Genomic DNA, 16,625 nt, shown 5'->3' with positions numbered 1-16,625 from the left:
CTATCTCAGAATATTCTGATGATCATGAATACAATTCACCCTACGGGGTTTCTCAGTGGATGTAGGTCAGTGACCGAACCACTTTAAACATTGTCTTCTTTGATTTCTGCTTTCCGATCTATGAACACTCGATACCCATAATTTTTTATGGTATCAGAGCGGGGAGATCCGCTCAAGTTGCTTCCGCTTTCTATATTTTTTTGTTATCATATTGATTTTCTTATAGTTATGGGTATAATCTATTCCGCTGCACCTTCTTTTCTCAATTCTGGTAATTCAGGATCACCCGTATCTATTGCCAATATCAGTGATTTAGTCTCACCTGATGTTTCTCCAAATACTACTAATAATCCAGTAGTATCTTCTACAGTTCCTTCACCTAATCGCAACTCATGCTCAGCACGTAACAGTGCTTCCCAATCTTCATGGCCATGATGGTGATCAGTCAGATCCTATAATGGAAACTCACAACATCAACAGTTCTGACAAGGATACTGCATTGTCTCCCAGTAGTCCCTATTACGTCCATCAACATTTCTAACATGGTCAGAGCAGGAATGCTCTCGATCCATCGCTCCCCATCTAAAACTTTTAACTTATTTTTTCATCAAAGTTAAAATCAGTAGTGGATATCATCTTCTTTTGTTTCAGTCCAAATATATCTCCTCATAGAGAGGTCAATCAAATTGTGCTTAAGTTTTTCACGTTCGCAATCTCCGGTAATTAATTTAACATAGTTACTGGTTTGTTTGTTTTTCTTTTTTCTTTTTTTTTTTTTTCTTTCATAATCTTTGTGGTCGATCTCTTTGAACTTTGAAGCGTGAAGTGCTTTGATACTTTCGTTCATCGATCATTAATATTGTCTCCAATCTTAATCTTTTTCCTGAGACTCTTCCATCCATTCAATTTTTGGTAATCCTAGTTGACTCCTTCATAGCCAAATCAATCAAATGTCCAAAATATCCGCATCTTCCCTTTCCGGGAATAGACTTTTATTATTTCTCCGTCAATCAAAATTGTTAACACCGTATGTGTTATGATACCGGTAATCCCTTAATTATCTTCACTGGAAACCAGAAAATATTTCCATTTTTATGTGAAATGATTTTATTTTCGAAGTATTTTCCGTTCAAAATATATTTGGTACATCCTATATATTTTTCTCCAAAATATATATCGCAGTACTCTTTGTTCTTGTTGATGTTCAATATGTATTGCATTTTCACGGAAATGTTCTCTATCAACATCCTGAGTTTCCTCCGGGTACAACCGATGACATAATAATGATCAATTGAGTTCATATCAAATCGAACTTTCTTCTTTCTCTACTGAATCAATCTTTTGCTCCTTAACCATTTTTTGTTCAACGTAATCCCATTGTTCTCCTATATCATTGACTATGGAAAGCTAATCTTGTCAATGATTTTCGTTTGATCAATCAATTATCTAATTAGTTTAAACAAGTTATAATTAATCTAGTTGGTTTTTCGACTAAATATATCTATTGTCGAATCATTCACTGTCAACACAACGGATCATGTGTTTGCATTAGCCTTTATGATTCTGGGAAGGAACAATCTTTTGAAAAGACGATCCCAGTCATTTTACTGACGATATCCATCAAATGAATTCTTCATTTTTTGTGCTCAATTACCTTTAAAAGATGTTATTTTGCATTTTGGCAAGATCTCCTTATCAGAACCGAATGGAACTTAATTAATGTTTCTGATTCAAACCTTCATGTTTTTGCACTTTGTGCAACTCATCATTCACCCAAATAAATTAAATCGTGTTTTTTTTTTCTTTTCTCACATGGCAGATTTTATTGGTTCCTGTCATTATATGGATGGTGTTTTCCACACCGATTAAACAGTTACGCAGTAATGGTGTTTTACATTCTTTGCAGCACTGAGCAATATTTCTTTACTAAAGATTATGTAGTGAGTCCACCTACAAATCAATTGAATCTTTATTCAACTAACGACAAAAAAAAAAAAAAACTTCTCCTGTACAATAAACTTCATGTCCGTCATCCTCACATGATTCCGGTGGTATCGAATCCAGTCGGAACATTTCCGTCCATATTACAAATGGGTGTAAATATTAGCTGACCCATCGATTGTCGACATCTCAGCCACTCGATGGATTTCTATTTTCTTGGTCATATCCGAATGACTTTGAAGATCATTTTACTGCTTCGGTTATGTAGTTCGCTGAAGTTCAAGTCACGATCCAATCGCTTCCGCAACTTAATTTATTTTATTATTCATGTTCTATTGAGATGATCAATCAGTGTTCCTATTCCTGTTTCGGTATCAATAGACAGAAAATATCTCTCTTTTTGGGATCTTTATCCAAAAATTAAATTGTTCATCCTGCTCCTTTTTTACGAGCAAATATATGCTTCACAGTGATGGATTTCCATTCACAGCATCCTTATTGTTTATTAGGATATTTCACCTTACATCTATCTTTTGTTCTTGTTATCAAGAATATTTTGAATTCCGAAAGTTCTTCACATTTTCAAATGCTTTACCATTATGGTAATCATCAAGCAAAATATCACTGCTTCAAGTATATCTCCTCTTAGAGGCCAAAGTTTCTGCATTATGCTCACGTTTTAGTGGGAATTATTAATTGGTATATTTTTGTGCTCTTTCTGTGATCTGTTTCAAGCGTGAAGTGTGTGCATCACTGCATTGACATCCCGTTCGCTGCATGGATCATTAATTTTGTCTCGATTTTCCTTAATCAGATGAGTTTGGAGTAATAATTTCTAATCGATATCTATGGTCATTTTCTTCCCGAAACTAGTATCTATATTTGTTTGCGAAAATCTCTCCGAACATCAATGTTCGGTCTATTGTTATTTTCTTTCCGAAAATACTTATTATTATTCTCTCACAAAGTCAGTCTTTGATTTTCAGTTAACCAGATATTCCGTCAATATCAGACCTAATGAAATTTAGGCTATTGTCAGTTATGTTGACAAAGTCCACATTTTCTCAAATCACTTTACTTTGTTTTTTTTTCCAAAAGCTTGGAGACGAATATGGTGGTTTTCTTTCTTACACCTGTTTCAAAATTTTAATCGAAATATGATTAATTTTTATCATGATTTTGAATAAATCGAATGAGATATTGAATCAAAATTAAGTTTTCGTATATCTCTTCACTTATGCCTTCAATGCATGATGAGCATTCTCAAAAATTAGGCTATTACTTCTTAAGTTGTTGTGTTGCAAACTCAACTTTTTATCAAGACATCTGGTCTTTCTCCCTGCATTTAGGGATGCTTAATACGGTGGATTTATTTTATTTCACCGATTTGAATTTTTTAATCTTTTGTAGCATTTTTGGTTCCATTTGTGAAGTCAAGTGAATTGCTCATAACCCCTCCGGAAGAAGATAGCTAAAAAAAAAAAAAAAAAAAAAATTGCTATCCTTTTATTATTTCTGAAAGTTAACCATGAAGTAGGTGCGAAGATCCGAAGTTAAGATATCAAGTCAGCTCGGTAATCAAAGATCAAGCTACGAAGTTTAGAAGATTTTTTTCAAGTTGCACACTACAATCTTCTTTTCCGTGTCCAACTTGAGGGGGGGTGTTGGAATATATGGCACGTGAAATCAGAGAGTACGTGCATATAAGATATCAGAAGACTAATTCAATTCTAGAAGATAACCTTCTCCTAGTCAAAGATAAAGTTTGTTATTTATCTTAGGTTTACTGTTTCTCTTGTAATCCTATAAATAGGAACCAATAAGCTACATGTAAACTATCTCAGAATATTCTGATGATCATGAATACAATTCACCCTACGGGGTTTCTCAGTGGATGTAGGTCAGTGACCGAACCACTTTAAACATTGTCTTCTTTGATTTCTGCTTTCCGATATATGAACCCTCGATACCCATAATTTTTTAGGATGGAAGAGTAAATTTGGTTAGGATCACATATAATGTTCACCCCATCACAAGGATCACATATAATGTCCGCCCCATTTGGTCAGGATCACATATAATATCCGCCCCATCACAAGGATCACATATAATGTCCGCCCCATCACAAGGATACGTTCGCCCCATCACAGGATCACTTTATACGTTCGCCCCATCACAAGATCGCCTTATACGTTTGCTCGACTATATTTGGGTTTGGTCTTGGTCCCAGACCAAATAGAGTCTGGGATTTGGTTTTGGTCCAGCTTTACTCGATAGTCTGTCCCGCTGTGTCTCGTTTCTTGACCAAATATATAGGTTTGATCGTTCATTGTGGATGCTCTAATGTCATAGCTTATTGTCTAGCTAACTTATTGTCAGTTACCTGGAGTCTTAATCTTCCTAGTTTAATTGGGGCCCCCAAAAAACAATTAGGGGCCTCCCACTAAAGGACAAAAAAGGTCATTAAAACTCAAATTGAGTCACTCCTTAACCAAAATATTTTTAAATGACTAAACTGCCCCTGAATGATTAGTATTAAAATTTAATTAAGTTAAGTTAATTAGTGTGGTTAGATTATGTTAGATTAAACTCAGATTTTAGAATCAATTTTTTTTTTTATTTTTTTTTTGAGTTGAGAAGAAGAAGAGGAGGTTTTAGAGGAAAATTTAGGGTTTTTAGAAATGAGTAATTCAAGTAGGGGAAATGATGTTGGGGAAGGTTTAAGCGACAAAGATGATTGTGTTGATGGTAAGATTATCTTAAATTCTCTCATGGATTGGATGATGTCACAACACAGAGAAAGAGTCGTCAATGTCGAGGGATGTATACCCCAACGACTCTAGAAAGTCGTCAATATATTGACACCAAAAATGACGACTCAAACCTGCAACTTTTCCAGGTTATGAAAAATCGTCAGGGTATTAAAAATTTTCATTGACGACCCTCAACAGTCGTTAATGTTTAGACTGTTTAAGTGACGACTCTAAACTGTCGAAGATTCATTAATGACGGAAATGTACGACAGTTTTGGGTCGTCATAAAAATGATCAATTCCCTGACGATCCTTTGGAAGGGTCGTTACTGTTTTGGTTACGCATTTAACGACTTAAACAGTCGTTAATGTTTTAGAAATGTCGTTATAGACTGTCGTTAATCTCTAAAAAGAATCGTTAGTGTATGACAGTTTAGAGTCGTTATTGTTTTGATCATGATGTATATGATGACCCTAAACTGTTTAATGTCGGTGAAGGGTCGTTACTTGAAAAAAAAATATTAATCAAGGATAAAATAGTATATTCATCTTCCGATTTTTACACCCCTGAAAAATTTGGGGGGCAAATAAAATTTCATGGCCCCAATTAGAAGTTATGGGCCCCAATTAAACTAGGTTAATCTTCCTCTCTCTATTTTGAAACTTTTGGGAGAGGATAGTTCATGAACTTGAACTATCTAATGCTAAAATCTAGTAATCAAAATCTTTTTCCGAGCCAAGATTTTATGGTCTTAATCTCTTTCTTTTCTAAAGCTTTAGTCTAAAAAATGCACCCAATGAGAAAATGTGTTTCATCTGTGTAAAAGCATAATAGAAGCCAACAAGTTTGAAGCTTCAAAATCTTGCTTTCCAAGACTGAATTGTTTGGATCCGACCTGAATTCTGACTGAAACGAGCTTTTCATAAGAACATGACGTTGATGTTTGTATGATCTGATTTTATTTTTACATGGTTATGTATATGGTTTTCACTTCACGTGACATAAACATCCAAAAGAACACCCCAGCAACATTTGGTGTAAAGAAAACATGGAATTGGGTACACATTATTATGTCCAAGTAAGTACTCTCTGACAGATATTCTCCAAAAAAAATTTCTCTGTGTGACATCTCTTATCATTCAAAACGGACATTCTTTTCTTACTCTTCTTTGTCTCCTGACTCATATGCGTGACATCACAATTGAGTCAGGCTTATGGTTGGTGTAAGTAAGCGCAAACAGTCATACACCAAATTGTGTTGTGGCCTCCACCAGCCTTGCACTTTTCTAGTGTGTTCCTGCATCATATCTTGACACTGCAAAAAAAAAGGATTTCAATTTTAACCCCTAATCTTCTTGTTTGAAATCGTGAGATAAAAGATGCCCAAAGCACTAATCTAAAAGGCTTCCTCCTTCATTATTAGAATTGGACCCCTGCATCACCACCACCAATGGCCATTAACAAAACCGTCTTAAATCGCGCAACTCAACAATATGCCGCATGTCATGCAAGTCAGATCTTTTCTCTTTCATTTGCACAGCAAAATCAGAATTTTGATGTTGCGATTGTTTGGTCTATTGGGTCCACAGATGAAACAAACAGATATGAATATGTAATCTTTTATCTCGTTCCTTTCTTCTTCAATCTTTTGGCTAGTTTTTTCTCTTTCGGTAATTTTGGGGTCAGTGAGTCAAAGTTTTTGACCACTGATGAATGGTGACTGATGAGTCAAACATATTAGAGTGGTCCTACACTAACTGGGTCCACCTATATGATGTACCCATATCTTACTCAGTTCTAGTAGTAACTATCGGTTTGTTTTCTACAGTAATCTCCGAAATTATCAGGTCGGTTAGAATTTCAAAATGGTAAGGACAGAAGAGGCAAAGTTTATGAATCAGAATAGATGCTTATATCTGGTGGAGCCGTAGAGTTATTTGGTGGTGCCATGCCATCCACTTTGCAGTTCAACTTGAAAGCCGTGTACATTATTTTGCCAATAAAAAATGCAAGAAAGACCACCCTACCGACTCCAAAAGATCATCTCTCAACATTCGGTTGTGGTTTTGGGTAGTCATGTAATAAGTGAAAATCAGCGCACAGTCATTTTCCTAGAGCTGAGACTAGAGACTGGACGCGGCCAGAGAGAGTTGTAGATTTGTCGTCGACTGATGATCTGCACAGTCCTTTTCCAATGTTATAAATAAATAAATAAATCAAAGGAAAATAAATAAAGAAAGGGGAAGTAATACCGCCGTCGAAGATAGACATAATGGTCCCAGGAAATGATTGCGTCACATTTCCCACTTCTCCTTTCCCATTTGCTCTCTCTTTTAGACTTTTACCACCTCACACTTTTCCATCTTTACCATCCCATTTCAATCTTTATGGTCTGTATTTATTTTTCAAAAGTAAATTATTAATATGGATTATTTCTCAACAGGTCTTTCTGTTGGTTTTTCTCTGTCAAAGATAATTTCGCTATCAGTATCAGAATAGTTATAGAAATGCCTGTCTGTTGGTTGGTTCCCTGTTTTCTTTACTACGTATGATTTGTCTTTCTTTTTGATCTCTCATCGTTTAAAATATTTTCTTATTGAGATATTCGATCTGAGCCAGAGTCTTTTCGTTTTTGTTTTGAAATCGTACATTCTCCTGTCTTTTCTTTCCTATGCCCCCTCTCCTCTTATCTTTTACTTTACACAGTAGTGAGAATTGATTCCTCAATAAACTTAGGAGATGATGATGATGATGCAATCCTATGTATTTTACCGATTATAAAAGGTTATATCCTTTTAGCTTCCTTAACATCACATACAGCAAAAAGCCTCTTGAGCTCTTATATATTCTGCTGGTATATACTCTTTTTCGGTTCTTGTTTTTCAGAATATTGTTCTCTTTTCTTCTCTGGAGTATAAATTAATTTTTCAAGGGGCAGATTTTACTTCTCAGTCGGTCAAGTTCTTTATTTTTTATGTAAAAGAAAGCACTTTTTAATTAGCTTTTAATGATGCAATATATTTAAAAAGAAACGGAAAAATGGTTAATAGCATGCCATTTTGAGTTGCATTTATTACTAGTGATTTCCTTTTCCTTTGTTTATCAGTACGACAATGATAAGGGTATTTTCTTGTTGATCATCATAACATGCATTTTTTATCAAACACTTTATGCTTTTCTTTTTCCATCTTTCTCCGTAGCTTTTTTTGACTTCTCCCCTACTCACATACACTTCTTAAGTTTCTTCATTTTCATCATTCCACATTAGAAACCAGTGCTATAGAGAACAGACAGAGAGACTGTTGACTGAAGAAGATCAGAGTGAAGAGAGAAAAAATGATTCCTTTTCCAAATTACTATGGATCAGTTGATACTTGGGCTGCGACCAATAATTCAAATCACAGTGTTGGTTATAATTTACCACGTCAACAGTTTAACTCATCATCAACCACAATGGATATGGGGAGTCATGATAGTAATATTACTAATGGAGGGATTGCTACAACTTCATCAAATTCAAAATCAATGACTGATCAAAAAGCATTAGCAGCATGTAAGAGTCATAGTGAAGCTGAAAGAAGAAGAAGAGAAAGAATCAATGGTCATCTTGCTACTCTCCGTACTCTTCTTCCAAACACCATCAAAGTAAGTTCACAAAGTTCTCTGTTCTTTTTTTGTTTGTATCTTCTAGATAATGAGCAGAGAGTATTGATGTAAAGACTAAAGTGAGTGTGCTTTTGAGTTGCAGACAGACAAAGCATCTCTGTTAGCTGAAGTGGTGCAGCATGTAAAAGAACTGAAGAAGATAGCAAATGACATTACAGGAGCAAACAGAGATGGTGATGGATGCTACAATAACACAGCAGAGTGGTGGCCATTTCCACAAGAAACAGATGAACTGACACTAAATTATTACTGTGAAGCATCATCTTCAACATCAATGGATGAACTGTTGTTATCTTCATCGTCCTTGTTGTTGATCAGGGTATCGTTAAGTTGTGACGACAGACCTGACTTAATGGCGGATTTAACACTTGCGTTAAAATCAGTAGGAGCTAAAGTCGTGAAAGCTGAGATTACTACTGTTGGTGGAAGATTGAAGAGTATATTGATTATACAAAGTGGTGTTGGTGGTGGTGGTGGAGGAAATGGTTTAGGGGATTTGGGTACATTAAGACGAGCGTTAAAGGCTGTTCTTGATAAGCCTTCACCATCTACATCATCGTCAGTCTCTGTTGGGAATATGGGAGCGCAAGGGAACAATAGTAATAATAGTAAAAGACCACGTTTTTCTAGAAGATTTGGTTCATCATCCCATGGTGAACTTTAGACTTGTTTTTTCTTTTTTCTTTTCCTTAACAAAAACTTCAGTTTTAGTGGATTTGGAGAAAAGAATAGGAGGGGAAGAAAATACATGGGGTGAGTTGTTTTGATTTGTGTGGTCTTCGAGTTTATTACTGCAGTTCTTTGAGTTATGGTTTTATGGTGCAAATTAAGGTTTTAAATGATGTGAATGTAATGTAATTAGATTGAACCAGAAATGAAGGTCTATTTTGAATGCCACAAATCAAGGTTGATGTTCAAATTTTTTACTCCCGCAAAACAAACTAAGCCCAAAATCAGACCCAATAGGCCCAACACCCCAAACTCCGCTACTGAGGAACCTTTGGCATCTAGTTTCAGTTCATATTCATAGTTAGAAACGAGATGACTTTGTCGGATTAGGTAAAACGACAATCACTTCGCCTCCATTTGTCTTCCTTGTGCAGAGGCAACAACAGAAAGGTTTCGAATTAAACATAAAACCAGACACCCGAAATCGTTCCTTTATTGCTTTTTACAATTTGAAGAAGAAATTTTAGAAATGAAAGTTAAACCTTTTCTATTGTAGAGTTTGTTTTGCCATTTTTGCCCAAACAACAATGGCAGCAATTCGTCCATCTGTTCTGTTGAAAGAGTCGTCAGTAACTGTATCTATTGCAGATAATTGCTTTATAGGGGATGGCAATACCAAAGTAAGTTCCTTTTTCTTTTTTCATTTGATTTGATTTGATTTGATTTCATGGATCTCTCTCAGTCTAAAGTGTTTTTTTTTTTTATTCTGCAGATTTATAAATTTCCTAATCAACATGCAAAATTTAAGGATAACCATTTGAGATTGAGATTGGAGGCATCCAGGGAGTCTATAATGATGACCCAAAAACAAGAAAACCACAAACCCAATGTAGAAAAACTGGATCATGGGCAAGATCAATTTTGTAAAATGAAAGAAAGGTTTTTGACATTCAAAAAGGAAAAATACTTGTAAGTATAACCAAGTAAATGTATGCTGTATTTTGTTTTACATTGTGGAATTACTGACTCAATTTTGGAAATTTGAGCAGGAAATACATAGACCATTATAGTAGCCTTGCCAATGCCCAAGCACCTAAGGTATTGTTGAACAGCTACATTTTTATGTTGATGAATTTTGTAGTCTTTGTTCCTTTTTCTTTTCTAACTTACAGTTTTGGAAAACAGTTCATGGTGATTGCATGTGCCGACTCTAGGGTATGCCCTTCTTATATTCTTGGGTTTCAACCTGGAGATGCGTTTATGATACGGAATGTGGGCAATCTGGTGCCTCCTTTTAAGGTAATGAATACTGAACTTTCAGTCAGATTCTTAACATGTTTATCCCCTCAAATATTAGTACCAGAATGAGTTGATTACAACACTTCTCATCTTGCAGAACGGACCAACAGAAACTAATGCTGCTCTAGAATTTTCTGTTAATACTCTTGAGGTGCTGTTAATTCTGTCCAAGAGCACTAGAGCTTTACAATAATTATAGCTATCAGTTGATTAGAAGCAGTGATTGATTATTCCTTTTTCATGAAACCGTGATTTCTTTACAGGTTGAGAACATAATGGTCATTGGACACAGCTGTTGTGGCGGCATTCAGGCGCTAATGAGCATGGAAGAGGAAGTGAGCTCAAGGTAGGGTTCAAAATTTTCTGTCAGTGTGTGTTTATGTGTGTTGATTACGATGCATATCCTCCTACTAGACTCCTAGTATAATGTTCTCCGGTCCTATCGCTCTATGATTTTCAGTAGCTTCATAAAGAGTTGGGTTATTAATGCAAAAGATGCAAGGTTAAGCACAAAAACAGTTGCTGCAAATCTCAGCTTTGACCAGCAATGCAAATACTGCGAGAAGGAATCTATCAGTAGGTCGTTGCTGAACTTAATTAGTTACCCATGGATAGAAGAAAGAATCGGAAAAGGAGTACTCTCGATTCATGGTGGCTATTATGACTTCGTCAACTGCACATTTGAAAAATGGACTTTAGATTACAACTCCACCAGTCCCAAAAGCAAAGGCTACAATCACACCATAAAAAATCGAGAATTCTGGTCCTGAGTTTCAATCTCGCTGTTTACTTCCAGGCTTCCAGTGGTATGGTGTTGATTCATTACAGCAGCTGCATTTCATTAAAGACGCTGTTCTTTACTTAATCTATGGTAGCTGGTGGGATTCATCAAACTATGCTGTAGAGGCTGCCTTTTCGAGCACCATCTAATCGAGGTTCAGGTTTGATTTACTTCATGAGTCCAGTCTAAGTTAATTTATTTCTTTGTGTCAAGGAAAGAATAATATGTCATGTTGTTGTATTTGTAATGTTGGTAGTTCTTAGGCATTCTTTGTATCCAAGTTATATGTATCGAGTTTCATATGTTGTAGGACGCTTCAGGATGAGTTTAATATAGGATACTTTATTTTTAGTTTCCATCAATTCTCTATCAAGGTGGCATGTGTAAAGTTAAACAAACAATGCTAACAAAATTCCTTCTAAATGTGAACTTTGACGTATCTCAAGTACGGATCCCTAACTTAGCTATGCATCTCTTCCAGACACCGAGGACTTTTCACAAACATTCCCTATGTAACCGTTCACGCAAAACATAATTGAGGCAGTCTCAAACCAACATTTTTTACAGTTTAACTACTGATAATTTTGTTCTCTGCTCTTTGTTCTTCATATTTGATTCAGCATGGCTCAGCACTACCATCACTGCTTCTGTCTTCCCTCTTCTTTTTGTTAGTCTATGCAGCTCACCAGTTTCAGTTTTGGGCAATGGTGCCAGCTCCGACTTTGGTTATGTTGAGATGTTTGTATGTTACCTTCTCTTCCCAAGCTTGCCATGTCCTTGACTACTTCGTCAAAACAAGAATTGCTGTCCGTAGGTAAGATTCCTACTGATCTGCCTAAGCCAGAATTTGCACCAAGACCCAATTTGAAGTTCCAAAGCTGCCAAACTGTCTCCTTGCTGAAACTGCCAGAGTTGGCTGCCAAAAGACCCATTGATCTCCCTGAAAAGACGGTTGAGAATTAACCATTCCCCTCCCAAGGACATATCTCACTGTCACTACTACACGTTGATGTCCTATGAGTCTTCTCTGTATTTTTCACTCTCTCAGTTTTGGGGGCCTATGTTAAATGTTGTGTGAATGCATTTCTCATGTTAAGAGTTAGATGTCACGAGTTCTCTTGGCACATATTTGCACCATTACCTTTTTTTTTCTTCTTCCATATTTCTTTTCTCCTTGTAGTGTCAGAAAGCAGGTTGAGTAGATAGATGCAATTGATATAAGGGGTAAAAGAATCATACTCTTTGACACACCTTACCTACACAACTTTCCTGAAAGTCACGGCAGTTCAAGTCTTTCCACAAAAGAACCACACTCTTTGGAACCCATTGCATGCATCAATCTCCTGCTCTCTTTTATCCACATATATATATCTTCATTCCTTGATAATGAAAATCACACACTCCTCTGATTAAGATTTCTTGACACCTCCTACCTGTTTCAGTTATGGTTGCATATCACTCCCACCAGCTATCTTATATGCTTCCTCTACTGCTCATCAGTTGTTTGTATCTGACATCGACTAATCACGTTGCAAATGGAGCTCGCAGTCTTGTAGAGAAAGAGCAATTCCCATGTAATCCAACAAAATCAACTTCACATCCTCGGGAAAAAGAGAAATTTAAAATTCCATATACTCCCATAAAACCAGAGCATCCAAAGGATACGTTTCATAAACCGGAGCATCCAAAGGATTCATTTTATAAGCCAGAGCATCCAAAAGATAGCTTCTATAAACCAGAGCACCCAAAGGATAAGTTTCATAAACCAGAGCATCCAAAGGATTCATTTCATAAGCCTGATCATCCAAAGGATACGTTCTACAAGCCGAAATTCCCATCTCCACAACCTCATATTGAGAAACCGAAAATTCCGTACACTCCAAAACCAGAACATCCAAATGATGGCTATTATCAACCTGAATTACCACCTCCACAACCTCAGGAACAACCGGAATCGCCACCTTTGCCTACTGCTGAAATGTCAAAGCTACCACCCTTCCCAAAGATTGTAGTTCTTCCTGTACCGAAGCCTATCGAGTTCCCACCACTGCCTAAAATTGAAATTCCTCGTCTACCGGAGTTGCCACCACTGCCTGAAGTTAAAATTCCTCCTCTACCCAAGTTGCCACCATGGCCTAAGATTGAGTTACCTCCTCTGCCCGAGCTGCCACCATTGCCTAAGATTGAGTTTCCTCCTTTGCCAAAACCCAAGTTTCCAAAGCCTGAAATGCCAACTTCGCCACCAAAACCCAAATGTCCTCCTGAATTGCCGAAACCTAAACTACCACCATTTCCCAAGTTTGAAGAACCAAAATGGTCTTCCCATCCTGTGTAGGATCACACTGTCATTTTCTCTTCGTCGCGCGTCATCACTCGTCTAATGATCTGGAGCGATCATATTTACCTTTAGTAAATAAATTATGCGTCATGTCAAAGATAATATTTCTAGTTGTTTTTTACTTTTCTTTTCCCCTAGAAATACTAGCAAGCTTGGTTTTTTTCTATGAAAGCAAGATATAAATGTTATTTTCCTTTAAGAAATTGGATGTAGTTGATTTATATTGATGAATGATGAATGATATTTGAGTAAGCACACAGAGATATAAATTTAGAAAGAAAGGAATTTAATTGTGAAGGCGTTAACGGCACGGCTGGACCCTGGAAACAGTAAAACCATGATTACAGAGTTGCATAAATGAGCTTCAAGATCTTCGCATTCCCTGCCGTAATTTAACACCTGATAGGTATGGGCCCGAACAGCCCAACCACACTGGAGCCCAAAACCCAATTTAACTACAAAATTCTAAACAGATTGTGATCGAACTCTTCAGAATCGTCTACTCGCATGGGGTTCACACAACTCATCCAAAAATGGCTCCTTGTATGTGGAAAGAGAGTCTCATTTCTTGCGAGTGGGATGGTCCAGAGAGAGTGTAAAAAAGACATCATTGTCTAGGATATAGTTTATATAGTTTGTATCAGCACAATACAAGCTACGCATTCTCTGAACTTAGGAAAGTAAACAAGCAACATGCAAAACAAAACAAGAAGAAGTGAAAATAAAACAGGATAGCGGCCGTTCCTGGATGCAAGTTTCAACTGTAAACACGTTTAAATTTCTTCTCATTCCTTTCAATAATCTTACAATCTCACCATTTATTCTACAACTTCACTCTAATTTGATCAAATTTTTTTCTGACTCCGAAACAAGCTTTTTAATATGTTGTTTTACCATATGGTTAATTTCTTGACAAAATTTTTTGTCGGTCTCCCACCGTGAAAATGCTCATGTAGTTCATATGAATGCATCTTGCACTAAACACCAGTTATAAATTATTCAACACATCCTTTAACTAATTTCGCTATATTTCATACCTAAAATTACAACCGAAAGTTTGAAAGCCAATTAAATGGGTCGTCAGAAAGGAGGTCTCTTTTACTGTGACTATACTGGATGACCGCATGCGGCGGTGGTCGACGAGTTTCTAAACACTGTCCATTTATTATCAAATAATCTACAAAATGTTTCAACTTTTAAAATACTCATCCGACTCCATGGGTATCTTACCTTGCACACACAAAAAAAAAGATCAATGATTTAAATGTAATAAAATGGAGACATGAATCTTTTACCACCCCACAACTGAGCAGGGTTTGAGAATGTCTAATCATGCCTTTTATAGCCAGGAAACAACACATTACCTATTCACACAAGAATTTAGGCATCACCAGCAACAAGATAAGACAGACTTGATGCTTGGTACACGTGCATGTGCATGAGTCGAAACATGTATTTTTCAAGTTACCCACTCTTAAACTCAGCAACAGGGATGGAAGTAAAACGCCGCACGAAAATAAAGCAAGAAGATGAAGAAAAGTAGACCTAGAGATGGTCGCTGCTTGTGTGTTTTGAAAAGAGATTTTCGAGTTGTATTTATAGGAAAATTAACTTGCAAATCAAGTTAGGTTTAGGTTTTTTCTTATAAAACGAGTTTTGTTTCTTGTAAAACAATTAAACACAAAAAAGGAATTTTTTCTATAAATAAAACTCTTAAATAAATTATTTATCAAGTTAAAAACTTGCAAAAAATAATTTCAAGTAGACACGGACTTGGTGCTTGGTACACGCGCATGGGCATGGGCCGAAACATGTATTTTTCAAGTTACCCACTCTAAAACTCAGCAACGGGGATGGAAGTAAAACGCCGCACGAAAATAAAAGCAAGAAGATGAAGAAAAGTAGACCTAGAGATGGTCGCTGCTTGTGTGTTTTGAAAAGAGATTTTCGAGTTGTATTTATAGGAAAATTAACTTGCAAATCAAGTTAGGTTTAGGTTTTTTCTTATAAAACGAGTTTTGTTTCTTGTAAAACAATTAAACACAAAAAAGGAATTTTTTCTATAAATAAAACTCTTAAATAAATTATTTATCAAGTTAAAAACTTGCAAAAAATAATTTCAAGTAGACACGGACTTGGTGCCTAATACAAGCGCCTGGGCATGGGTCGAAACATGTATTTTTCACCCCACTCGCTCCACCCACATTGTTTTACAATATAATCATGAGAACATGGTAATATAGTGGAACACCTCTTTAGTTTTCCACAATGTGGGACTAAAAGTTCCATTTCATTCACTCAAAAATGAATGAGTATCCTTAGACCCTTAGGTCATGAGATCAAACCACACCAAGACCCGAAAATCATTTATTAAATAACTCATTTTCTCCAACAATAACTATTTAACAAAACTTGTTGTTGGCAAAATGATTCGCATTTTTAAGTATTTGGCATGATATTACCTCCTAATTCAGGTAAAATCCTAACTACATCCTCAACCTTGAATGTGCACCATCTTTTTCGACAATAATAGGGTTTCTTTGCCATTTCAATAAATGGCGTGTTTTGGAATATTTGTGGTCTTTCCAAATATCTTCCAAAGAAGCTGGGGTTGTCTCTCGTCCTTCTCCGTTATTTTCATTTCGTCTATGACGCAACTGCGAGTTGAATAATCTATTCTGACTCAAGTTCAGAAGGATAAATCTCCTTGATGATTCGTTCAAGTGATAACTCATCAATAAGTGACGTACCTCTTGTGCGGACATATCCCTCTCTGATGCATTTTTGATAAGCAATCGTTTTATAAGATTAAAATGTGTGTTGTTTTCTCTCTTGCAATTGAGTTGAATGGTAGCAAACTCGACTTGATCTAACCATCTGATATACCGAATTTCGTTGAAATACAAAAATTATCAACACCCAACTCAACCAACTCTGTAAAATCGATAAAATATATGTCAGTTTTTCTTCAATTGCCCCATTTCCTTCCAGTTCCAAAGATCATCAAATATTCATTAACTTTCTCTAGATTTATGACAATATCTTCCTATCAGTAAAAACTCTCAGTAATCTATCTCAATTACATTACAATTTCTTCATTTCTTCAAATTTGTGGGACTATCTTTCGATTTCGTGCAAATTTAAAATAATTTATTTCAGTTGCATTAACGTTTTTTTA

The 16,625-nt window shown here is 36.1% G+C and overlaps 3 protein-coding genes across 5 annotated transcripts; all 3 read left to right on the top strand.

Moving 5' to 3' along the window:
* Window positions 1-7,974: 7,974 nt before the first annotated feature.
* Window positions 7,975-9,257, top strand: LOC113361466 (transcription factor bHLH30-like). The gene is made up of 2 exons (XM_026604709.1): window positions 7,975-8,339; window positions 8,443-9,257. The coding sequence occupies exons 1-2, from the start codon at window positions 8,031-8,033 to the stop codon at window positions 9,022-9,024; spliced, it is 891 nt and encodes a 296-aa protein (XP_026460494.1). The 5' UTR covers window positions 7,975-8,030; the 3' UTR covers window positions 9,025-9,257.
* Window positions 9,258-9,406: 149 nt separating this feature from the next.
* Window positions 9,407-11,467, top strand: LOC113356791 (beta carbonic anhydrase 5, chloroplastic-like). 3 transcript variants are annotated; one of them, XM_026600012.1, is made up of 7 exons: window positions 9,407-9,709; window positions 9,802-9,998; window positions 10,079-10,127; window positions 10,215-10,328; window positions 10,426-10,479; window positions 10,592-10,674; window positions 11,125-11,467. In XM_026600012.1, the coding sequence occupies exons 1-7, from the start codon at window positions 9,617-9,619 to the stop codon at window positions 11,144-11,146; spliced, it is 612 nt and encodes a 203-aa protein (XP_026455797.1). In that variant the 5' UTR covers window positions 9,407-9,616; the 3' UTR covers window positions 11,147-11,467. The 3 variants fall into 3 exon arrangements, with proteins under 3 accessions (XP_026455797.1, XP_026455795.1, XP_026455794.1); XM_026600010.1 differs by having other exon boundaries at window positions 10,792-11,467; XM_026600009.1 differs by having other exon boundaries at window positions 10,789-11,467.
* Window positions 11,468-12,553: 1,086 nt separating this feature from the next.
* LOC113359727 (protein PELPK1-like) lies at window positions 12,554-13,444 on the top strand. Its single transcript, XM_026603315.1, has one exon. It carries the CDS (start codon window positions 12,554-12,556, stop codon window positions 13,442-13,444), a length of 891 nt encoding a protein of 296 aa, XP_026459100.1.
* The last annotated feature ends 3,181 nt before the right edge of the window (window positions 13,445-16,625 follow it).

Source organism: Papaver somniferum, chromosome 3, assembly GCF_003573695.1.
Source record: "Papaver somniferum cultivar HN1 chromosome 3, ASM357369v1, whole genome shotgun sequence".
Taxonomy (NCBI): Eukaryota; Viridiplantae; Streptophyta; class Magnoliopsida; order Ranunculales; family Papaveraceae; genus Papaver; species Papaver somniferum.
This window is presented reverse-complemented; position numbering and strand designations above follow the sequence as displayed.